General features: G+C 42.0%; 1 protein-coding gene across 1 annotated transcript; it reads left to right on the top strand.

Moving 5' to 3' along the window:
* Nucleotides 1–1,970: 1,970 nt before the first annotated feature.
* si:dkey-119m7.4 (uncharacterized protein LOC560629 homolog) lies at nt 1,971–19,864 on the top strand. The gene is made up of 10 exons (XM_049590258.1): nt 1,971–4,041; nt 5,078–5,181; nt 5,773–5,927; nt 6,328–6,496; nt 8,359–8,482; nt 9,854–9,960; nt 14,463–14,674; nt 14,788–14,896; nt 17,604–17,816; nt 18,281–19,864. Exons 1-10 carry the CDS (start codon nt 3,685–3,687, stop codon nt 18,348–18,350), a joined length of 1,620 nt encoding a protein of 539 aa, XP_049446215.1. The 5' UTR covers nt 1,971–3,684; the 3' UTR covers nt 18,351–19,864.
* The last annotated feature ends 1,774 nt before the right edge of the window (nt 19,865–21,638 follow it).

Here is a 21,638-nt window from a genome sequence, read left to right as displayed (position 1 = left end):
GCACTTCATCAAGTTTTCTCCACTGGAAGGGCGCCCTAAAAGGCACTTCATTAAGTTTTCTCCACTGATAGGCACCTTAGAGGGCACTTCATCATGTTTTCTCCACTGAAAGGGCATCCTAGAAGACACTTCATTGTGTTTTCTCCACTGGACGGGTACCTTAGAAGGCACTTCATCATGTTTTCTTCACTGGAAGGACATCCTTAAAGGCACTTCATCATGTTTTCTCCATTTAGGTCACCCAAGAGGGCACGTCATTACATTTTGTTTGCTGGAAGGCCACCCTAGAGGGCACTTTATCATGTTTTCTCCATTTAAGGACCCCCTGGAGGGCACTTAATCAGATTTTCTCCACTGGAAATGCACCCTAGGGGGCACATCATCACATTATCTAGCATAGGGGCATGCAAGATGGCACTTTTGCTGCAGGGTTGTTTAAACTTGGAGACATGTATCTGTCTGAAATGAAAAGGCATTTATTAACTGTGTCTGAGGTTAGCTAGATGTTTGAATACTTCTACTGATGACGTAAAGTAGTATTCTTGGGAAACATAACTTTCTTTTATCAGATTTCTTCTACATCTTCATAAAGAAGGTGAGACTGCTGCGGAGCAGAGAAGATTAAGAACCTAAGACAGGCAGTCAAGTGTGAAGATATCCACAGTTGTAAAAGTCATGGGGGGATTCTCACTACCCATAAACAAACACAAATGCATTAAAGAGCTTAGCAGTACTTTTAGCTTGTTGTAACAGTCTTGGCCTGGGATTTGTGTCAGAGGTGCAGTGTGGTCTGGATTAGGAGCACAATTTGTACTACCTGTAGGAAACAACCCCCCAGAAAAAGATTTTATGGGTATGAGGAAATCACCAGTAATTCTTTCTCTTTGAAGAACCCAGCAGACTCTCAGGTACCTAAACCACTCACCAAACAAAACCTCATTAAATCAGCATGGAATTTAAAGAATGCCCCATGACAAGTCCTAACAATGCCAATACGCATCTTTTTTTGTTGTTAATCTTTGTTATCGCTTTTATTGATTTTAATGCAGATTTGTGGGACACCACGTCTGCAGCTGATGCACAGACTCCTCAGTCATTTATCATTAGTTATCTATAGAGTGTACTGAATCACTTAAATAAGCATATCTCCCAAAATGTTAAATTATTCCTAACCTGTCTTGGTTACAAGCCCCCTCCCTTGGCAATGGTGCTTGAGGGCAATTGTCCAGACTTTAGTCCACAATTATGCTCTTTGTTGGATCTTGCACAGTTATGTCTGTTAGTCCAGCATTCCAGCTTTGTTTCCACATTTCCTTTATCAGGGTGCAAGCTTCTCAGTTTGAAAACAGAGGCACAGATTGCTGGGGGGAAATGGGAAGTACCTTAATTGAAACAGATGATTTGATTAGCAGATGAGCAGAATCTTAGCAAAACACCTAAATTTTCTCTAAATAATCACATAGCCCTTGCTCAGTGATGTGGTCTTTTGGGCTAGTCTAGACTCAGAAATAATTTCCCTAGCAGCAAAAGTGTACTTGAAGATTAAATAATTTCCAGCAACTGTAACACTAGTCTAAAAATCAGAAAGACGAAAGAAAACAGTCAACTAATGACAAGATTCATCCCTGCTCTCATTCAGCCTGGCATGCTTATCCAAAGTTCTTCTTTTTCCCTCTGGGTATCTTAATAATACATTTAAATGACTAGTATTTTTGGTGCTGAATCGCAAGGGAAACAACATTTAGTCAACTAATCACGCACACCCCTAGCATTGGTGTATGTCATTCGTGTGTCTTCAATTCTAGTTTTTCACCTTTGTCAGGCAAAATCAAATCCATGTTTTTAAAACAGTGGCACATTGTGCGTTCTCATGAAAGAGTTGGAAATTTGTTCAAAGGTAAATAAGATGCAGATATCTTAGAGACATTCTAGAGACATTCTAGTCTGACCTAGTGTTTGAATGTATTTCAGTCAAGGCCTATGATGTCAATATGTGGCGAGTTGCCTCTGCACTAGGTTGAACGTATCTGAAATTACTTTTCAACTACGACTCTTTTCCAACATGTTTTTGCCTCCGAAATATAAACCCTTGAATAGAATTTCATGCATTGACTCTTTGCAGAATGAAATTTGAACAACGGGGCCCCACAACTTATCAAACAATGCCAAACGTCTTCTCAGATTACACCCCAGGAGCTCTGTTACAGTTTTTTGAATGGTTTTAACTGATGTCTGCCTTGAGCCACATGATAGTGTGAGGCTCACTATCCTGCTGTAAGAATCACTCCCATGTTCATAGTATGTGACAGTAGCTTATGTCAGGAAATGACCTGATGGGGCAGAGAAATGGGAGCTAGTGATGATAGCAGTGAGTAAAAAGAACAGGCTCAAGGCCAGTTTGTACTTTTCGCATCTCTGAGGGTCCGCTTTAGTCTGCGTGAAGTAAATGTCGTCACTCGCCATGGACCTGTCTGTGGACTTCCGTGTGCATCCCAAAATATGTGACTGCGTGTGCACCTCTAGCTGGTTTGCCAAGAAGAAGAAAGAGAAGATAATAATACAAAGGATGCTTGTTTTGAAGAGACGTTGTGTAAGGAGATCAGCCATTAGACACATTTATATAATTTGTCTTCAAAGGAATACGAAAACAGCTTAATGGCCATCTCCTGGAACACATAGAAGTCCTGAGAAATTGTGCTTAGGAGAGATGAAAAAGCATGCCGTGCAAAGTGGAAATACAGCACTTGCGAGTTAGATATGATAAGGGGAAAGGGGTAGACATGCGTGAAACACCAGACTGACGAGGACCCTCACTTGTATTATGTATAGAACTTCCAGCGCGTCTGTGGCACTGGTACAAGTCCGCAGCTCTACATGGAAAGCGGAAAGTATGTCCAAGCCTTTAATTCCTCCCTGCTGTATTTATCTACTTCTTTTGTGTCACCAGCATAGAAACTCCCACTAACCCCCTAACCCCCACATGGCATCTCATGTCAAATGAATGACTGAATACCATTTGGAATGTGCATGTCTTTCAGCCAGTGTTTATGTCCCGTCGAGAACAATTGAACAAGTTTGACAGCTGAGACACAAAGGCCATATGATGCCTTTGCTCTTTCTCCAAAAGCAGAGTACACATGAGAAGTTCATGACAGTCTTAAAGTGTTTTTACACTCCTTTTCTACTTCAGTTCATTAGTGAGTGAAGTAGTGAAGCCAGTGAAGTTTGTCTCAAACAAGAGATAACTCAAACTCTTGGTATAAAGTCAATGGAGGTTTTATGAGATAAACCCATTGTTGTGGAACTTACTGAGCCAGAGAAGGAGGGGAGAGAGCCATCATCACACAACAGCTCCTCCCAAAGAGAGCAAACACCTCCCTCCTGCTTTAGTTCACTCCCATCACACTAAGGTTCAACTACTCTCAGAGAGCTGCACACTTCTCTGCCGATAGACCCTGGTTGCCCTCACACTGGTGCACAACACAGGTGTGACTGCATCTGACCTGTTAATCACCAGCGCGGTACAGACATCAGTTTCAGTCTTTACCTCAGACATTTGACTTATACTTGACTTATACTGTGCATCTTTGGCAGCTCCACTTTAGGAGCACTTTTGGACTTTCTGATTCAGACCGGTTACAGAGCAGCACATTTTTTAGTGTGCATTGACAAAAAGCTAGAAAGATGAATTTTGATGAAATTCTCAGTCTTATTGGAGGCTTTGGGAAGTTCCAGAAGATCTTGTACGTATGGATCTGTCTACCTCAGATCTTTCTAGCGTTCCACATGCTGGTCTCTGTCTTCACTGGAGCTGTTCCTCCACATTTATGCCGCTCCTCGTGGCCCTCAGCGGGTGCTCCAGCCTCTTCAAACTTCAACTTCAGCCATTTATCTGCCCCTGGTGGTCAGCCTGACCTGTCCTGCTCTGTTCCATTGAACCACAGCATTGCTGTGGCTCTTGACAGTGGACACCCTACTGGGAGCTGCCAGGGAGGCTGGGAATACAGCAAAGAGACCTTCCAAAGCACCATAGTAACTGAGGTGAGTGAAAAACCAATAGCCTGTTTGGCAGCCTCTCAAGTCAGGATTTGGAATTTATTGAATAAGTAAATTTTTACCTGATGTGTTTAACATGAGGACTCCATGCAGGTGAGGAATGCAGAGGGGCTTAGCTGTTTTATTGGAGTGGGCTCTGGTAATGGGGTTAAACAGAGTGAGGTTTGTGAGACGGACTCCCGCAGTGGAGGCGTCTTCTGGCCCTCCCCCCATGCCTCACCATGTTTTGTAACTCATGAACCTGAAAGTTGAGCAGCAGTAACAGTAACATGACAAATGATGCAACTGGACAAAGCAGCTGATGTAGAAGTCTCTAAAAAGGTGGCCAGTCATCCACTGTGGCCCTTGATTCGCAGATGCCTGGTGCTCAGCAAGTGTCTTATATACAGCCTCAAAAACAAAGGCTGTAATTGAAATCTAGCCATGACATCAGTTTATCAAAACAAAACTAAAACTCGGAAAGCTCAGGAGTCCTACAACCAAGTGATAAGTGGGACAAGAACTTTTTAGAAATTATCCAACATGGCTAAACTCTGTCCAAGGTGGCTGCTAGAGGACAGTCTATGAGGTCATTAAAACCAAAATGGTTTATTCCCTGTGGAGCGTGAATGTGCTCTCTTAGGTCAAGAGATATCTCACATCAAGTGTTAACATGAATGTGGTCAGTAATTTGCCCCCATTCTTATGGAAAATGAATCAGAAATTATAGCCTTATGATTGGTGATTCATCCTCTGGGGAACATGAATGTTCACTGCTTATTCCATTGAGTGTTTTTTTGAGATGCTTTGATGTGCGCTGACTTGTTTTTGCATAGAGAAATTTGGACCACACCTGGCACTAAAAGAAAGGTCAGGGGTCAGGAAGATGATGAGTCACCCTCAGGGGGACATAATTATATGGACAAAGGTCACATCACTCTTGACCCAAAATTTTCCAAAAGGATTTAATTCTCAGACTAAGCAGGTAAAAAATTAAAAGCTAAACAATGTTTTCAATGAAACACTCGTCTTCTTCTTGCAGTGGGACCTGGTTTGTGACAGCGCCAGCCTGAACAACGTGGGCTCCTCCATATACATGCTTGGCCTCCTAGTTGGAGCTGTTGTCTTTGGGAGCTTAGCTGATAAGTAAGATAAGATCCATCTACCTTCAGAGAACTATTGATAAGCCGACATAACTCCTTACAACTTCAAGAAGTGTGTTGTTGTAATACTCATTTTGGCCACAAGATGTTGAAGTGTGCTGCCAGCCCATGTTCTAAAGAGTACATATATTGAGTGCTGGCAAGTTATGTAGCATTACTGCCATTACAGTCTTTCTTTTGGCTAGATATGTATTTTAATCATGCTAATCTGCTGTTAGCATTAGCTATACTGACGTTAGCAGTTAGCCAACTAGCATGCGATTAAAAAAAAAAAACATTGTTCATGGCTGATCAACAGCTACAACCTAGGTTAGGTATACATAATATATTACTGTGACGTTAGTCATGGTTACAGGGACACTTGAAGTTATAAGCCCAGTCCTTTTTTCACCTGATCTCAATTCATAAACACTGGGGAGAGAAGATAATTTACATCAGACTTAAAGTTGGCTCACCCAAGTTTTTTTTCTCACTTGCCTCTCAGGGCTTCTGTACCTGTCGTAGAGCTATGCATCAATTTAATTTTCAAGTGTTGTTTGCATGAAATGACCAAGTTAAAAATGTCTTGTTCCAGGTACGGTCGCAGGATAGTCATTCTCTTGAACCTGGCTATCCAGGTCATCTTTGGGGTTGGTGCTGCTTTCGCCCCTAATTTCTACGTCTACATTGCCCTTCGCTTTATGATTGGAACATCCATCTCTGGTGTCATCATGAATGCCTTTGTCCTAGGTCAGTGTCTTAAAGTGCTAAAGAGATCTGTGATTGTTGTCTGTCTGTTTTGTAAAACTCAGTGGAAATGTGTTTCTCCAGAGAGAATGTCACCAGTACAGATAATAATCCACTGACCTCACTGTGAACAGTTTTTAAAAAGGCAGTGATCTGTCAGTTTAAAATGTTTAAATACTGTAACACTATTTTGATCATAGAGATGAATGAATTGTTAAAAAAACATAATGGTACAGTCCAGTGATTTTACACAAAAAAACCCACAAAAAAATCAGGGTTACTTTCTGAGAAAATCTCCTGATGATGGCTTATAGCATAGACTGGGCTGATACATTTATTTCTATGGATACACTTTTATTGTATGTACGTACAGTTTGATGTGTGATTTATGTGACTCATACAGGCACAGAATGGACAGGATCTAAGCAGCGGATGTTGGCTGGTATAATCACCGACTACTTTTTCGGCGTTGGCTACATTCTGCTTGCCGGGGTGGCGTACCTCATAAGAGACTGGCGTAAACTGCAGCTGGCTATCTCAGCGCCTGGCTTCCTCTTCATCTTTTACATCTGGTGAGTTGGCTGCAGTGTGACCCATATTTGATGCAGTACGTAATGTTCAGCAGTAACTTTAGAAAATCAATAACAGACTGTCTGGGCTGTGTTGAGATTGTTGAAGTCTAAGATAAAGGAAATCTTTTTCATTCCTTGTGATTGTAAACAAAGTGTGGAGTGCATGCCAGTCCACTCTCATTGCTAGATTGTCAGCCCTGCTGACAGCAACTGATGAAGTATAAAAAGCAAGGAGGTCAGCGCAGGGTGGAAGGGAGGGGTGGTTGATGGGTCAAACAATCACAGGACCAGGAGACCGCTGTTCATGACCTGTGTGAAACCATAGTCAACATCATTTTGTATATCATTATGTAACTTACATACAGAAATTCTCGGTGAAACCGTAACTCAATGTTGTTTTAAGGAAATGTTACCTTACCTTCCTGTGGGCATCATTTGATTACCTCCTTCTTGTGATGTATTAACGTCACATTAAAGTATCTCTAACCATCACCCCCTAACAAATGTACTTGTTTTATTGCCTTTAACAGCAATATACAGGGAATTAATACTGCATAACAAGACTGCCACAGGAGTGTGTTTTACCTGACATAAATGCACATGTGGATGAAGATTCATCATACAGCTTTAGAAGACACACAGCTACACGTGTACACCCTCCATGCACATAATTATACGCATACATACAAGTACAGATATATACACATGAATCCACAAAATAATTAAATCTCAAAATATCAAAAACATTTTTTCTAATCAAGGTAATCAATGACTGGTACCTCTCTTTTTAAAAATGGGGAGTTTTAGTTGTAGCTGAGCTGTCATGAGCTCCATCATGTAAACTTGTCTGACTTTTTACAGCCATTGAACAGTTCTAGGAGGGTTAAGTTTCATCTGATCAATAGTAATTGGTTTCCTTGCAGTCGTCAGCAAAGTATGCAATATATAACACGCATTTGTGGTAAACCTGATCGGGCAGCACATCAGATAAAAATAACAGCGGGGCCAGTGGAATGTCCAATTCCAGGATTCTCTCCATTTCTCCTTTAACATATTTTCAGAATGTCTGTTTTTGGGCAGTCCCAAAATATGTGAGTATGGTCACGGATCGTACCACATCGTTTTTGTTTTAAAACACCTCTATTGTTATGTTTACACCTAGCGTCCACGCTACTACAGCATATTTGAACCCCCAAAATGAAGTCCTTTTAAAACACTGCTGATCCCGTTACAGTCTGGATGCGCAGAAACAGAGACTTTTCAAGACGACCACATAGATACTCATGTTTGCTTCCCGACTGGATCATAGCAGTCGTGCTCTATCTACTTTGCAATAACTTGCAGTCTATATTTCTCCCCACCTGGAGGGCCTCATACTGATATTTGTTCTGACCAGCAACAAGGTGAAACTGTCACTGACAGTAAAAGACGTCTCTGGGCTTACTTTTCACGATTGCTGTTCTTCCTCTGTAGGATTTTCTGCAACTAAGCAACCAGCTTCAGAGTACACAATCTGCTTCCCATTAACACTGACACACACAGGCCAACTGTACGTGAATGGTCTCATGATATGCTGGCGTGTTAGTATGGATGAAGGTTATTTCTGAAACACATTAAAAACACACTGTGTACGCACTGACCTACTTTGTGGAGTAGCTCTCTGTGTGCCTCAAACTATACATCTCATGTATGACACGCATTTGTACTTGCTGCATTCCATTTAAGTGTCCCAGTGCTGATGCCCCTCTTCTTGCTATAACAAATCAATTAATCCTCAGTGTGAAGGATCTGTCAGAGTGCCCCCTGCAGCACAGTGGGTGTTTGTTAGTAGGTCACCTGATCAATTGTCTTTACATTTCTAGGGTGTTGCCAAAGTCAGCCCGCTGGTTAATGGCCAATGACAGACAAGAGGAAGCATGGGAACTGATCCAGAAAGCAGCGCAGATGAATGGAAAGCCCCTCACCAAACAATTAGAGATCTGTCAGGTAGAGATGCAACTTTTTTTATTCTTAACTGTTCCATAGATATTTTTTTGTCTTCACTGTTCATTTAATTAGTTTTAGCAATAACAACAAATTGTTACCACTGCAATACATTAAGAAAAAATTGATTTCACACAGAGGTGGACAACAGCAGCATCTTATTTATAGCTGGCAACCACTGACTTTGGCGGCTAAAATGACAACTGTCTCTAGCAGATGTCGCGAGCTATTTTCAGCTTTAGCTAGCTAGCCAATTAAATTAACATTAGCTCCTATGAGTTGGTAGATAACATTGTTTTAGTTAATGTTTCCAGCTTACAAGTTAAAAAACAAGAATCCTGTGAAATGGGTCCAGTTTATGAAGCAAAATACATGGAAATAAAGAAACAGCATAGTTCTTTATTGCAGTGTAGAGCTAGTCAGTATGTTTTTATTTTTAATGCTGAAAGAGTAAAGGCTTTTAAGGCAAGGAGTAAGCAATGTGTTTTGCAAGTGTGAACTTCCTTGAGTCTTCCCTAAAATGCAAAACAGAGCTGCTAATATTAGCCACAGTTGTAATACCATCCAGGACTTCTATACAGTGGATACAGGGCTGCCAACTCTCAGGCATTGACCATAAGACTCACACGACTGACCCTTTTCACACGCTTTTACTCCATGCGTCCATTTCTGCTCACTGAAAAGCCAGTTTATGAATTCATCACATCACAGTGCTAAAAGTAATGTTGGCATTGTACCTTTCTGCAAACCGTAGATACTGTATGAAAGTTGTGTTCTTTATTTTGTAGTGGAACACTGTGGATAACCTGTGGTTATATCTGGGCTAGTAAAACACTTGGTTGCGGTTAGGAAGAACGCCTGGTTTTGTTATTTGCTGGTCTTGTTTATAGGCCTGTAAGTTGGCAGCTGTCTTGCCGAGGTGTCTCACTTTCCACCATCCTCTCAACTCCCTAAGGCAAAGTCAGTTCATACACGTTATTAGAACTACATCACTTTGCAATTGTTGATATGATCCATATGAAATGTACAAATGTGATGAAACATGCAGTGCCGACAGTTTCTTCTGGTGACTGGGCTGAAAGAGAACACTGACAGGACATGAAGGGACAAGACAGAGCAGCACAATGCAAGCAGCTGTTCAGCAGTTCAGAGATTTGCTAAAAAAACAAACAATAACCGACAATACTGCATAGAGAATGTACAAACTGTTTAATATAGGTACTCCAAACAGACAGCTCTGGCTCACTCTGAGGCAACCATTGTTACTTTGCATAAATGTTTCCATCAGTCATTATCATTTAGACATGCAAACTGCTTTAACAGGACTGTGTTTTGTCACTCTAACCCTAAGTTTCTCACTCACTGTTTCAACAGGTTTATAAAATTGAGGAGAAAAGTGAGGAGAAGAAAAAATACTCATTCATTGACCTTGTTCGAACCCCCAGAATGAGGAAGCATTCTCTGATTGTTTTCTATCTGTGGTGAGTACGAGCAGAACGTTCCCTTTCTCTTTATATCAGTGTTTAGATCTGTATCTGAAAATGTCTTCTCGTCTTTCTCAACCATTTATTGGCCTTATTTCCAAGCTAAGCCAACATCTGTTGGTTTACAATGGCACACCCAAACGGCACAACTTCTCAGCCCCTGTAAAACTACACAGGCACTTGTAGTTTTGTTGCCCTCCACATTCCTAACAGTCTGGAGTATTGCTTTTCCAATGTGCTCCTCTTTGCAATCTCCTCTCAAAACTGCACTCAAGTTCACTCCCCCTTTTCAACATTTTTTTTATACTTGCAAAGATTGTTACAAAACAACTAAAGAAAAAAAGAGAAGAAGAAGAAAGGAAAAAGAATAAGAGCAGAAAGAATGCAGCGACCATAAATTGCAGGTTATGCTACAGACCAACTTTCCTTTTCACGTCCAAATCCCTCAGTCACTGCACATATACAACTATACACAACACTTTTGTGGATTCAGACAAAAATACGGCAGAATATATACAGGCTTAAACATAAAGAGAGGAAGCTTAAAGTGATAGTTTTGTAAAAAGCTGTCTAACTTTACCTCATTTCATTTTCTACATGAAACATAATCAAAACATTGTATTTGCACTAATATCTATAGACAGCCGGAATCTCTGACTAAACCAGTGCCCTCGTATTTTGGTTTATTTATTTTATTTCTTTATTATGCTTTACGTATTTGCTGATTTATAACAGACAACTGCATGTATATGTTTTCCTGTATGTACACTGGCTGCTGGTTCTCTGTCATGAGGATGAAAGCTACAGCTATTGTGACAGCAAATAAGTGAACAAATAGAATCAGCAGTTAAAAATCAAAAACAGATGGGTTCGCAGGGCTACAATGGGGATTACTGACAAGTCGTTAGGAGCTCTAGAATACACATAAGCTCTTTGAACACAGAGCAGAGTCACACAGCTGCACTGGTGACCGAATTCTTTCAGCGGGAAGGATTAAACGTCTGCCCCAAAAGTTGCTTGACTTGACTCTAGGCTCTTTTTTGAAGTTGTGTTTTAAAGTGTTCAAGTTGGCAACACTGTGTAGTTCAGGGAACCTGGGAGACCAGACACCCCAAACCGACATCAAAGAACTTCTGGCAACCAAGGCCAACTATTGCGCAGCCTCCCTTCGCCTGTGTCTCAGCTAAAAGGATGCACATGAACACATGGCAAAGATTACAGCCGACAGCCAACCAGCACACACCATCTGCGCCTGCATGAGAGGAAGTAACTCTCCACACCAGCAGGCGGCGGTAATCTGTATTAGTTATTCAAAAAGGGAAACTGGAGGACAGACAGGATAAATCCAGTTAGCACAATAACAACAGAACCTATGTTGAAACAACAAAGGATTTTTATTGTGCTCCAGCGAATAACAAAGATCTTCAGTGCCAATTCAACATGCTTAATTGGCCGAAAAACAGCTGACAAGAGCCAACAGTGCAGGACACACCGCAACAACCAGGATGACAGATGCTCACTAGCAGCCAGATGATGACCAACGGCCGACCATCGGCTTGGTGTGTCAGGGCCCTTTGCCACATTTCCACTGCATAGAACAACATGACTCTACTCAACTCAGCTCTTGCTTTTTTGGTTTTCCATTGGCAGAAGTTGGGGATAGTTCTGGTACTTTCTTTGGTATGACCTCAGTCAAAGTTCTAAGTGAGCTGAGCGGTTACTAGAAGGCAGAATTAAAATACTTCAGATCCCTGATTGGTCAGAGAGAACTGTCACTAGTGCAACAGGGAACATCCTGCACAAACCCGCTGTTTTTAACAAGCCATGCTACCATCAGAAGCAACTGTAGTTGTTTTTATTCACTGGACCCAAATTTTTTAAAAAAAATGGCAGCCCGTAAAACTGTGTTCATGGGGATTTGATTGACTGTTTTCACACCAGCCCAAACAAACCTGAGTTCATTATAACCGTACCAAACAGGTTGGGTGTGAAAGCATCCAAAGTGTTGCTGTTGAAGGTCTTTATTCATTCCTCAAGCTCTAGTCTACTGTAAAAGAAATGGTCTCTGCCATGGCAGCCCCACCTTGGCTACTCAGACCACAACTCTGATACTCTCCTTTGTGCAGACCAGTTGATAAACGGGTTAAACTGGTTCTGTGGCAGATCAGAGAGTGGCCAGCTGGAGCCTTCCCAGACTGTTCCCACTGCCCAGACTGGAACATTCAAGGAGGCTGCTGCCTATGAGACTGTTACTGCCCTTGAGGACTATACAGGGCTCGCAGGACATCACTTGACCACAAGAGCACATGCCTATGACTCTCAAGAGTCTCTGGCTTTTCACACCAATGACCTAAGACTGCTCCGCCAATTATGACTCCAATCATGTTATCATAGTCACAGTCAACACGACCCTGGTGGATTGTCTGGTATGGGAACTGCATCAGCTCAGACCATCACCGACTGTGTTTACAAGGTCTTTAGTATCGCGGTTTTGAGGCTTATCCGGGATATGACGTTTACATGGAACACAGACAAACCCGGTTATTCATATCCCTGTATATGTGATAAATACCAGTAACCCGTTTTCTGATCACTGCATCCTATCTGCGCAGGCATATGTTACGTCTTTTACACCTTTTGTTTACAACAGACTGAGCGGGAAATGTGATATATTTATTATTATTTTATCATATTATAAGCCGATGTCAACACCACTGCTGGCAGCTGTTGCCAGAGGACGGTGACCTAACATCTCGTCCAGTGTTTTGAAAAATTTGAAGGTTGCTGGATCAGAGCTGGTTGCTGGTTCTGACGCTTGGCTAAGTGGTAGTGCTTCTTCAACATTTTCCACCGCAACCGAACTTGTTCAACAGTGCGAGGTGGAAAACCAGCGTCACGTAGCTTGTCCGCAACAGACTTGAATAGGTCAGCATTTCTGTGTCTTCTGCCGTCTAAACACGTAGTTATGTTGAGTTATTTCATCATTTTGAGGCAAAATTCAGTCTCTTCATCGCTCCAAAAATGGGAAGCTCTCGTTGCCGCCATGTTGCTTGTATATCTGGTGCATCACTCTGCCGCTTGTGCAAACGGCGGGCAGCCGTCAGAGACCGGGATAAGGCGTATACATGCTCCAGTATCCCAGCTTCTATCAGAGTACTCCAGGTGGCAAAACTGGGTTTCTTGAAACCGGGAAAAGGGCATAACCCGGTTTCTGAATTCAGGATATGGTGTTTACATGCACAACACAAAAATGGGTTACTTAAAAAGCCCAATCAAAACCGGGATACTAAAGACCTTGTAAACACACTCACTGAGACCTTCCTCTGATATTTACACTAAACACTGCACAGCCTCCCAAGTGACTACTTACACCTCACAACATTTCCTCAGGGACCCTCAGACAGCTTATCCCTCATGTTTGTTATGACACTCAATGTTTGTCCCTGTTTTTGTTCCTTTTTGTTTGTACCTCATGTGTAAGATAAGATAAGTTAAGTAACTTTATTCATCCTGAGGGAAGTTGCACCAGTTGCAATACAAAGATAGTGGAGAGCAGATATAAGGTGTGCAATATACAAGGACTAAAGTGACAAACTATAAAAAGCAAATGGATAGCACATATAGGACACAAAATACAAGATATAGCAAATCTAAAACTAGTTCACAGAAAAATATACAAAATAAAAATCTGAGGTCTGAGGTAGTTGGTCTAAGAGTTCAAGTAGTTTTCTAAATGTTATATCACTCTTTCTTTTTGTTGTACACCGGTGACCAGAAGAAACGTAGTTCGGGTTCTTTATGTACTCACTGCACTGTATACAGATGGGTGACAGTAAAGTCTCCCTTAACTTATCTTGCAGTTTTTTTTTACCCCTATAACCAGCATCCGTCGTTTCTGAAGCCACTTTTTCCGGATCTCGTCATGCAGTCTGTATTACCAACATGCGCCTTGGCCAAACAGATCATCTCACCTCCGAAACTTCCTCACACTACCAAAACATGTTTCAAAATAAGCTCATTGAACTATAACACAGGCAACAATACTCATACTCAACATACTCACTCACAACACACTGACTGACCTAAAAAAACACAATGAATAGGGAGCACAACATAAATAATTGACTTGTTTTCAGAGTTTGAATGATTTTTCACATAAATCAGTATTACATACAAAAAACATCTAAAATTTTAGATTAGACTTTCCTACTTGAGTGCCATCTAGTGGTAGCACCAAGAATGCCACTGTGGAGTTGTTTCATTCTTGGGAATATGTGTTTCATTTTTTCATGCCTGATCTTTTTCATTTTTTACAAACTGAAATGTAAACCATCATTTAGAAGACCACTGGAAAACAATCCACACATACAAATTTTCAGACAGTGTTTCAGTGTTTACATGTAGTCTAATCTGTCTTGCTAAATACAGGGACAGTGTGTTGGCGAAATGATTAAGAACGAGATCACAAAACTATACTTCTTTTTTTTCATCTGTCTCAGGTTTGCCAATGTGCTTGTGTACTACGGCCTGTCTCTCAACATTTCTGACTTTGGAATGAACATCTATCTGACCCACATGATCTTTGGCCTGGTGGAGATGCCTGCACGCACCATCACCCTGTTCACCCTCAACCGCTCCCGCAAGATCTCCCAGCTGGCCTTCCTGGCTGTGGGTGGCACAGCCTGCCTGCTCACCATCTTCATCCCCAGTGGTGTGGACACACATGCTGATTTACAACTCAGCTGCATCTTGTAGACCTTTTCATATATTGTATAAAACAAATCTCGAAGCGTTTCCCTCACTCTTCCTTGACTTCTCCTCCAGACCTGTCTGTCATTAAAACCGTGCTGGCCATGATTGGGAAGTTTGGGATCACAGCCTCTCTTTCCATTATTTACGTGTACTCAGCGGAGGTGTTCCCCACTATTATCAGGTGAGTGTGTTCTTGACTAAGATAGCTTCCTAACAAGATTCCTGAACACAGAGCACTCATAGTGACTTATCAGCCTTCACTGAAACTGCAGTAATGTGTCTGTGTCACTCTGCAGTTAAAATTTATATATATATATATATATATATATATATATATATATATATAATGCAGCTGATTTGTGTAGTTGTGTTTTATTTTGTCGTTATTAAGCCTTGTTTTAAGTGTCATTTAGGTGTGTTTGGAACCAACAGAGTCCTAAAATCTGGAAATTAGTTAGCATTTTACCACTCACAGTTACCTCGTCTCAGAGTCAATGGCTTTTTGGTTGGATGCTTGAAATAAGGTCTGTGGTTAACACAAGCCTAAGAGAATGTTCAAATGTTGTTCTACGACATAAAATTCATCTGTAAATACCCCACTCATGAATTTTGAGGCTTTTCTGTGTCTTAAAAAGGCGGTTGCCAACAAGTGGAAGCATGGTTGGCCTTGACGTGACGTGACGTGACGTGACGTGACGTGACGTGACGTGACGTGACGACGTGTCGTGATGTGACTTGATGTGATGTAGTGTGTCAATTAAAATACCTCACATTGACATTTGGTTTTACATGGGACACAAACAGCGGCCTCCTTGGTGAAAGTCTTGTGGTTGTTTGACATGTCCATCACCCTGACCACCCTCTAAACAAACTTTATTTGTCTATATCCTGTGTGACCTGTATTCCGTCTTTGCTCCTGAAAGCCTGCAGCACTTAGGTCACATGTTCACAGCCCCCTTGGTCACAATTTCGCGGGTTATGTCCAAATTAAAGTGCAGTGCATTAACAGTGAATGAAAACAGCCTGGACTTAATGACCTGGATCAGGCTGTATGATGCTCAGTGGTTTATGACCCTGTCTGATCTTTATATTGAGCTGTGATTATGTTGTAGTTGAGGTGTGATGCCATAAAAGCCATTTGACTCCGTCTGTACATATTGTCTGGTGTATGAAGGACTTAATGGAACATAGATAACGTTTTGGCAGCATGTCTCTTAAGTGATTTTACAACACCATCCATTTATTATGCAGCTTTCCAAGGAGTCCCTATCTTATGTTGGTAAGACTTAAGGTGCAGACACACCGAACTGACATCAAAGAACTAGCAGTGACGAAAGCCTACTGCTGCATCGTCTACGTCGCCTCACGTCGCCCTGTGTCAGTTGTGTTTGAACACACTACAAAGACTACATCCGACAGCCAAGTAGCATGTACGTTCTGTGCCTGCGTGAGAGGAAATAATGCAAAAAGGGAAACCGGAAGTCCATGGAATGCTCTCTCTCACTGACAAGCTCCGCCTCTGATTTAACATGCTCAATCGGCCAAAAAGCCACCGACGTCAAAGTGCTGACGGCGCGGGACACACCGCAAAAACTAGGGCAACAGACGCTGACCGACGGCCTGACTTTGACCGTTGGCTTGGTGTGTCAGGGCCTTTAGCCCAAACCTAGGGGAGTCTGGTTCCATGCTCCTTGTATGGAGCCTCCAGGAACAGCGCCAAGCTTTGAAGCCAATTTCACATAGTGGCCCAAAAGTGGAATTACAACAGTTGGCTCCATCACTTGATGCCATCGGGCCCAAAAATACTTTTTCCCATAGACCTACACTGTAAAAAAGACGTCTGTAAATCAGTGGATACATAATTTTGTGTGGGGAACAACATCTCGAAAGTGTAGAGGGGCCACACAACCAAATGATTGTTTCCAAATTCAAGTTAGTGGTGGGCTAAACAGGAGGTTAACTGCTTGGCTGTCAGAGTCTCTGGCATGCTCACGCAGTGTGCCACACAATACAGAAGAAAGGGGTAATTTTATACCCAGATGTCAGACTTTTTTGGCTTCACATGCCACTGAGCAACTGTCTTAAAACATTTGGGGCCCTGTCTCCAGTGCTGCATTTAGCTCTCTTCATACATCCATGGACAAAATCAGCAGAGGGAGGGACATAAAAGCAGCCAATGTGGCATGTTGTGTGTAGCGCATGCACTGGTGTCATCACTGGCTGTTACCACAATCAGATAAAGCATTTACACGGTTATTACGGTTATACGGTTATACGGTTATTTTCCGATTGGATAGATTATCAAAGTTTTACAACACCCCTCTCAACCTGTAAATTCCCTTTGATCAGGCTGGATCAGGCCAAGTCTTCTGACTGGGGTGGTTTTATGAGACATTTTTAATTTGATTTGGCTATTATTCTGATTATTAATGAATTACTAGGGTCCATGTAAATGAGTCTTCAAGACTCTGACGAACACAAGACCATATACTCAATTATGTTAGACTTCTTTAGGGAATGGCATTGTGTGAGCCAGATAAGTTCTTTAACCAACCAGACTTTAAGTTCATTTACCATCTGTGTACACTTGGGTCGCTGTGCTGGTATCTCTGGCTCAGCAGCACCTCAGTAGCTGTACATAATAGACTTAGCACTGACAGGCATAGATTCAGGGTGCCCCCTCCACCCTTGCGTTCGTGCTAAATCACAAATTTTAAATTCTATTCTCAGTTACAGTTCAACACCACACAAAGGCAGGGTACGTGTTCTATCCGTCCTGTTGCTGGTCATGATCAATACAGGTCAAAGATTTCTCTGCAGCAGAAGAAGCGAATCAGCAGTAATGATTTGCTTTCAGGTTCTGACTCTCCTTCATCTGTCACTCACAGACAGAATGGGATCGGTATTGGCTCCATGTGCGCTCGGATCGGAGGAGTCCTGGCTCCCATGCTGTACCTTCTGAGGAGCATAAGTCCGCACGCTCCCATGGTGCTGTGTGGCCTCTGCCCTCTGCTGGGCTCTGTCCTCACCCTGCTGCTACCTGAGACAGCCAACAAGCCCCTGCCTGACACCATCGAAGACGTAGAGGGATCCGACCTCAGGTTTAACACCACTACTTTAAAACAATTGTTTTTATTGCCTCATAATGGCAAAGAAACTAATTCTCATCCCATTGAAGAACACAACTGTCCCTACCTCCAAGATGTGGCTAGAGGACTTAACTAATACCCTCCATCTAGAGAGGATAAGATGTGCCCTGAAAGATAGACTTCAACAATTTAATAAAACCTGCAAACCCCTCATATCTTTTCTTGCAACTACTAATCTAGCACAACACACAGCCTTGTCACTTCAAAGACTAATATCCTGAATAAGAGATCTACAGGTAGAATATTAACTGATGGATTGTGGTGTGTAGTAAGTGTGAATAATTTTGTTGCTTGGCTGGGTGGGTCAGACACTTCCAAGATTCATAACTTGGCAACGGAAAAAAACTCAAACTATGCAGTTGTTACTGAGGCTCAAAGCTGATTTATTTCCTATGTTTCCATCTTTTCTTTTTTAGTGAGAACGGCGGTCTGAAGCAAGTCGTCTTTGAGAAGGACGTCGTCGGCAGCACCAGGATTGACTGCTGAGATGAGCTGCTACATCTCATGAGACAGTCACTACTTTTCAGGCCTTTTCCAAAGGCAAACATCTATGCTTCCAGGGGAAGTTAACATGGGACTTTGTTTTTCAGATTCTGAACACTAGAGCAGTTTGTGTTGAAGTGTTCTTACTCTTTTTCACTATATTTTGTATAAGTTTGTTTTTATATGTTGTCTTTGTATTTGCATGTTAAATATCATCATCTTATATTTTTTGTAAGTGGAATGGAACAACTAATATTAATACAATTAAAATTGTAATATTAAGAATAAAATGTACAGAGAAAATTAACTCCATAGTCTTGAACAACGTATGGGGTGCACCATTGTGGGAAGGATCCAAAACAAACAGGCACACCAGCTCTCACAGATAAATGTACTTATTTAATGTGGGGATAAGGAACAGAAACACGTGTTTCAGCCACAAAGCATCATCAACATGATGAAAGAAGCAGGAAGCGGCACAGAATCAAATATTGCCCAATTTATACCTTTGCGTGTATAGATATGCAAATGACAAGGTGGTATTTATGCATTACACACCCAGGCACGGTTGTACAGTCTCAAAGTAAAATCTTCTATCCATGTGCAGGTAAAACTCAAGTCCTCAAGGAGCCATTTTAGCTACAAACTGGTGCCATTACAGATGTATAAGACCTGATAAAAACACTAATCTAAAGAGAGAGCTTCCTCCTCTTTCAGCTGTCATAGCACCACAAGAATTCCAGGTAAGGTGTTTTTATACACAATGCTTATAATTGAAGTATAGTTTACAAGGGTATGTTGCAGGTATAGACTGTATGAAATAATGGACGTAGCCACCATGATATCACCCATTGGTTTGTGGAATCTTGTTTTGAAGCTTTGCCCTTTGGCCATCGCCATCTTAGATTTTTAGGGAGCCAGGAGTGACAATATTAGGACAAGACGGTGGCGATATTCCATTCCATTCCATTGCTAGCTTAGTTAGCATGGTGTGTTTACAGCTATGGTTCTGTGATCATAGTAATGCTAATGCTAATTTTCTTGAGCAAAACACAGGCTTGAAAACAAAATGTACTTAGCGGAAAAACTGAGTACTCGACTCTGTAAAGAGTCTTTTAGTACAACCAAACACTGAGCAAGACTTGTTAGGCCACATTAAACGTTACAATTAACTTTCATGACCTAAAAACACACTGTAACTATGGATTCCCACCAAAAGCTTCATGAGCGTCATAAGCAGCCGGCAGCCATTCATTTTCAGTGCACACTGGCAACAAAGGGTGTCAGGGGCGTCGGCTGCAGTGAGCCGCGCAATGCCAGTGACCAGAGCGTCAAGTAGAAGTTGAGAGAAGCTGAACTTTATGCAAATGAGCAGCACCGCCGCCAAAGCAGCAGCCAATTGCAGACCGGGTTTGCATGACTCTGTGGATTCAGACAGACTGACGGCTCCAGGTCCTGCATTTCCTCAGCAATTATGGCGATGCAATACAAGGGAGGCTTCCGAAAGTGCGATCCATGGTGAAAGAGGAAACCAAAGATGTGCATGCTATACATATAGGCTACGCTTATTTCCCTCCAGTTAAGCTCCCGCTAATAAAAGACTCATAAAGGCTATACGACTGTGTTTCTTGGCATTCGTTTAATCGTGTAATGAAAGTCATAAAGAATACATAGTGAAGACATAAATGATAGTATATTTGTTCATCCTTGTAAAGTGCATAGCCGGTCAGCCTTGATGGACACATCTGCAGCACCTGGCCCCGCCCCTTTGGCCGCTGCAAGCACCTGCTAGAGCTGGCAGTGTGAGCAATGTCAGAGCGACCAGAGCGCCCGCAGGCAACCATGAAGTTTTTGGTGGGAATCCCCAGTAATAGTGACAGGTACGGTGAAGAGGTAAAAAAAAACAATGTCCGAACTCATTCTAATGAGTCTCCACCTATTTTTCTTAATCCTTCCAACTACAGCCAGAACATAATGGTGTATTGCCCAGGCATGTGTGGATATGACTTCATAATGGTGTAATGTCTTGGGCAAGTCTGGACATGCACAGTCATGGTCTAACTTGTCCCTCCAAAATGTTCATGCCTAAACCTACTCTATTTTTTCAAAATACTCAATCACAGTATTCCTAATAATGTTACCAGATCAGATGCGACACATATTCAATACATGACTAGATATGTGGATGAGTGCATTAGTACGTATTTACTAGGTATGTGGATATGTATGTTGATTAATACATTCCATCACACTTTCAATCAGCCAAGGGTTGTTTTACACAACAACGGCTACATCTATATTTTGTGAATCGGGGTACGCCATGGATACATCACCTAACCAGTGCAGTTGCCGACAGCACCCACCTGTCACTCAAAGTGGCCACGCCCTTACATATGCACAACTTTAGGCCTTAGTAACATTTAAGTTGATGAGTTGTAATAAAACCATCCCCCGCCATACAGTTGTCATGCATGGGGAAATTATTCCCTGGAAATCCAGAGTTCTCGCGAGAGCACAATTTGAATTTGCTCAGCGAGTCACTCTGGCAGTCAGTAATGATGCTCATTACCTATGCCCATGAAACCGAGCTGCACCAATCACATCGGTGTATCTGATATAGGCGGGCCAGAGGCGAGCTAAACAGATGACGACAGCGCTGCGACGACGAAGTCCGGAATCAGTCAGTAAACATTGCAAGATGGCTATGGATGAACACCAGTTGTTTGAAACGGCTCTGGCCGCTACAATGAACGAGTTAGACTTGGCTTTTTCTCTAAAAGAGGAACAGAAGACGGTGCTTGAATCATTCCTTTGCAAGAAGGACGTTTTTGCTGTTTTGCCGACCGGATACGGCAAGAGTCTAATCTACCAGTTAGCTCCACTGGTAGCGCTCTGAATACGTCACCCTGTGTATTGTTCTGACTGGTCGTAGTGTTATCCAATTGTGTGCAGTGATATTTTCAAATGCATGCTTGGTGCCGCCCCTTAAGTTGGGCCATTTTCATTACTCATAGCCAGACCCTAAATCTTTGTAGATTTGGGTCTGGATTTCCAGGCTGGGGAAATTAGCTATAGAGACCAAAAACGTTTTTTTGTACCAGGCTGTAAATGTGTTTATTTCTGTTGGGCATTTTAACGTGGAGATCTATGGGGATTGAAGCCAACCTCAAGTGGTAATAAGCGGAACTGCAGTTTTTGGCACTTCATGTTGGCTTTGTTTTGTAGTCTCAAAGGCTGTTGCTTGGCTTCAGGCCTTAAAGCTGCATTCATTCATTATTTTTTGGTCACTTG

Source organism: Epinephelus fuscoguttatus, linkage group LG11 (assembly GCF_011397635.1).
Source record: "Epinephelus fuscoguttatus linkage group LG11, E.fuscoguttatus.final_Chr_v1".
Classification (NCBI taxonomy): Eukaryota; Metazoa; Chordata; class Actinopteri; order Perciformes; family Serranidae; genus Epinephelus; species Epinephelus fuscoguttatus.
This window is presented reverse-complemented; position numbering and strand designations above follow the sequence as displayed.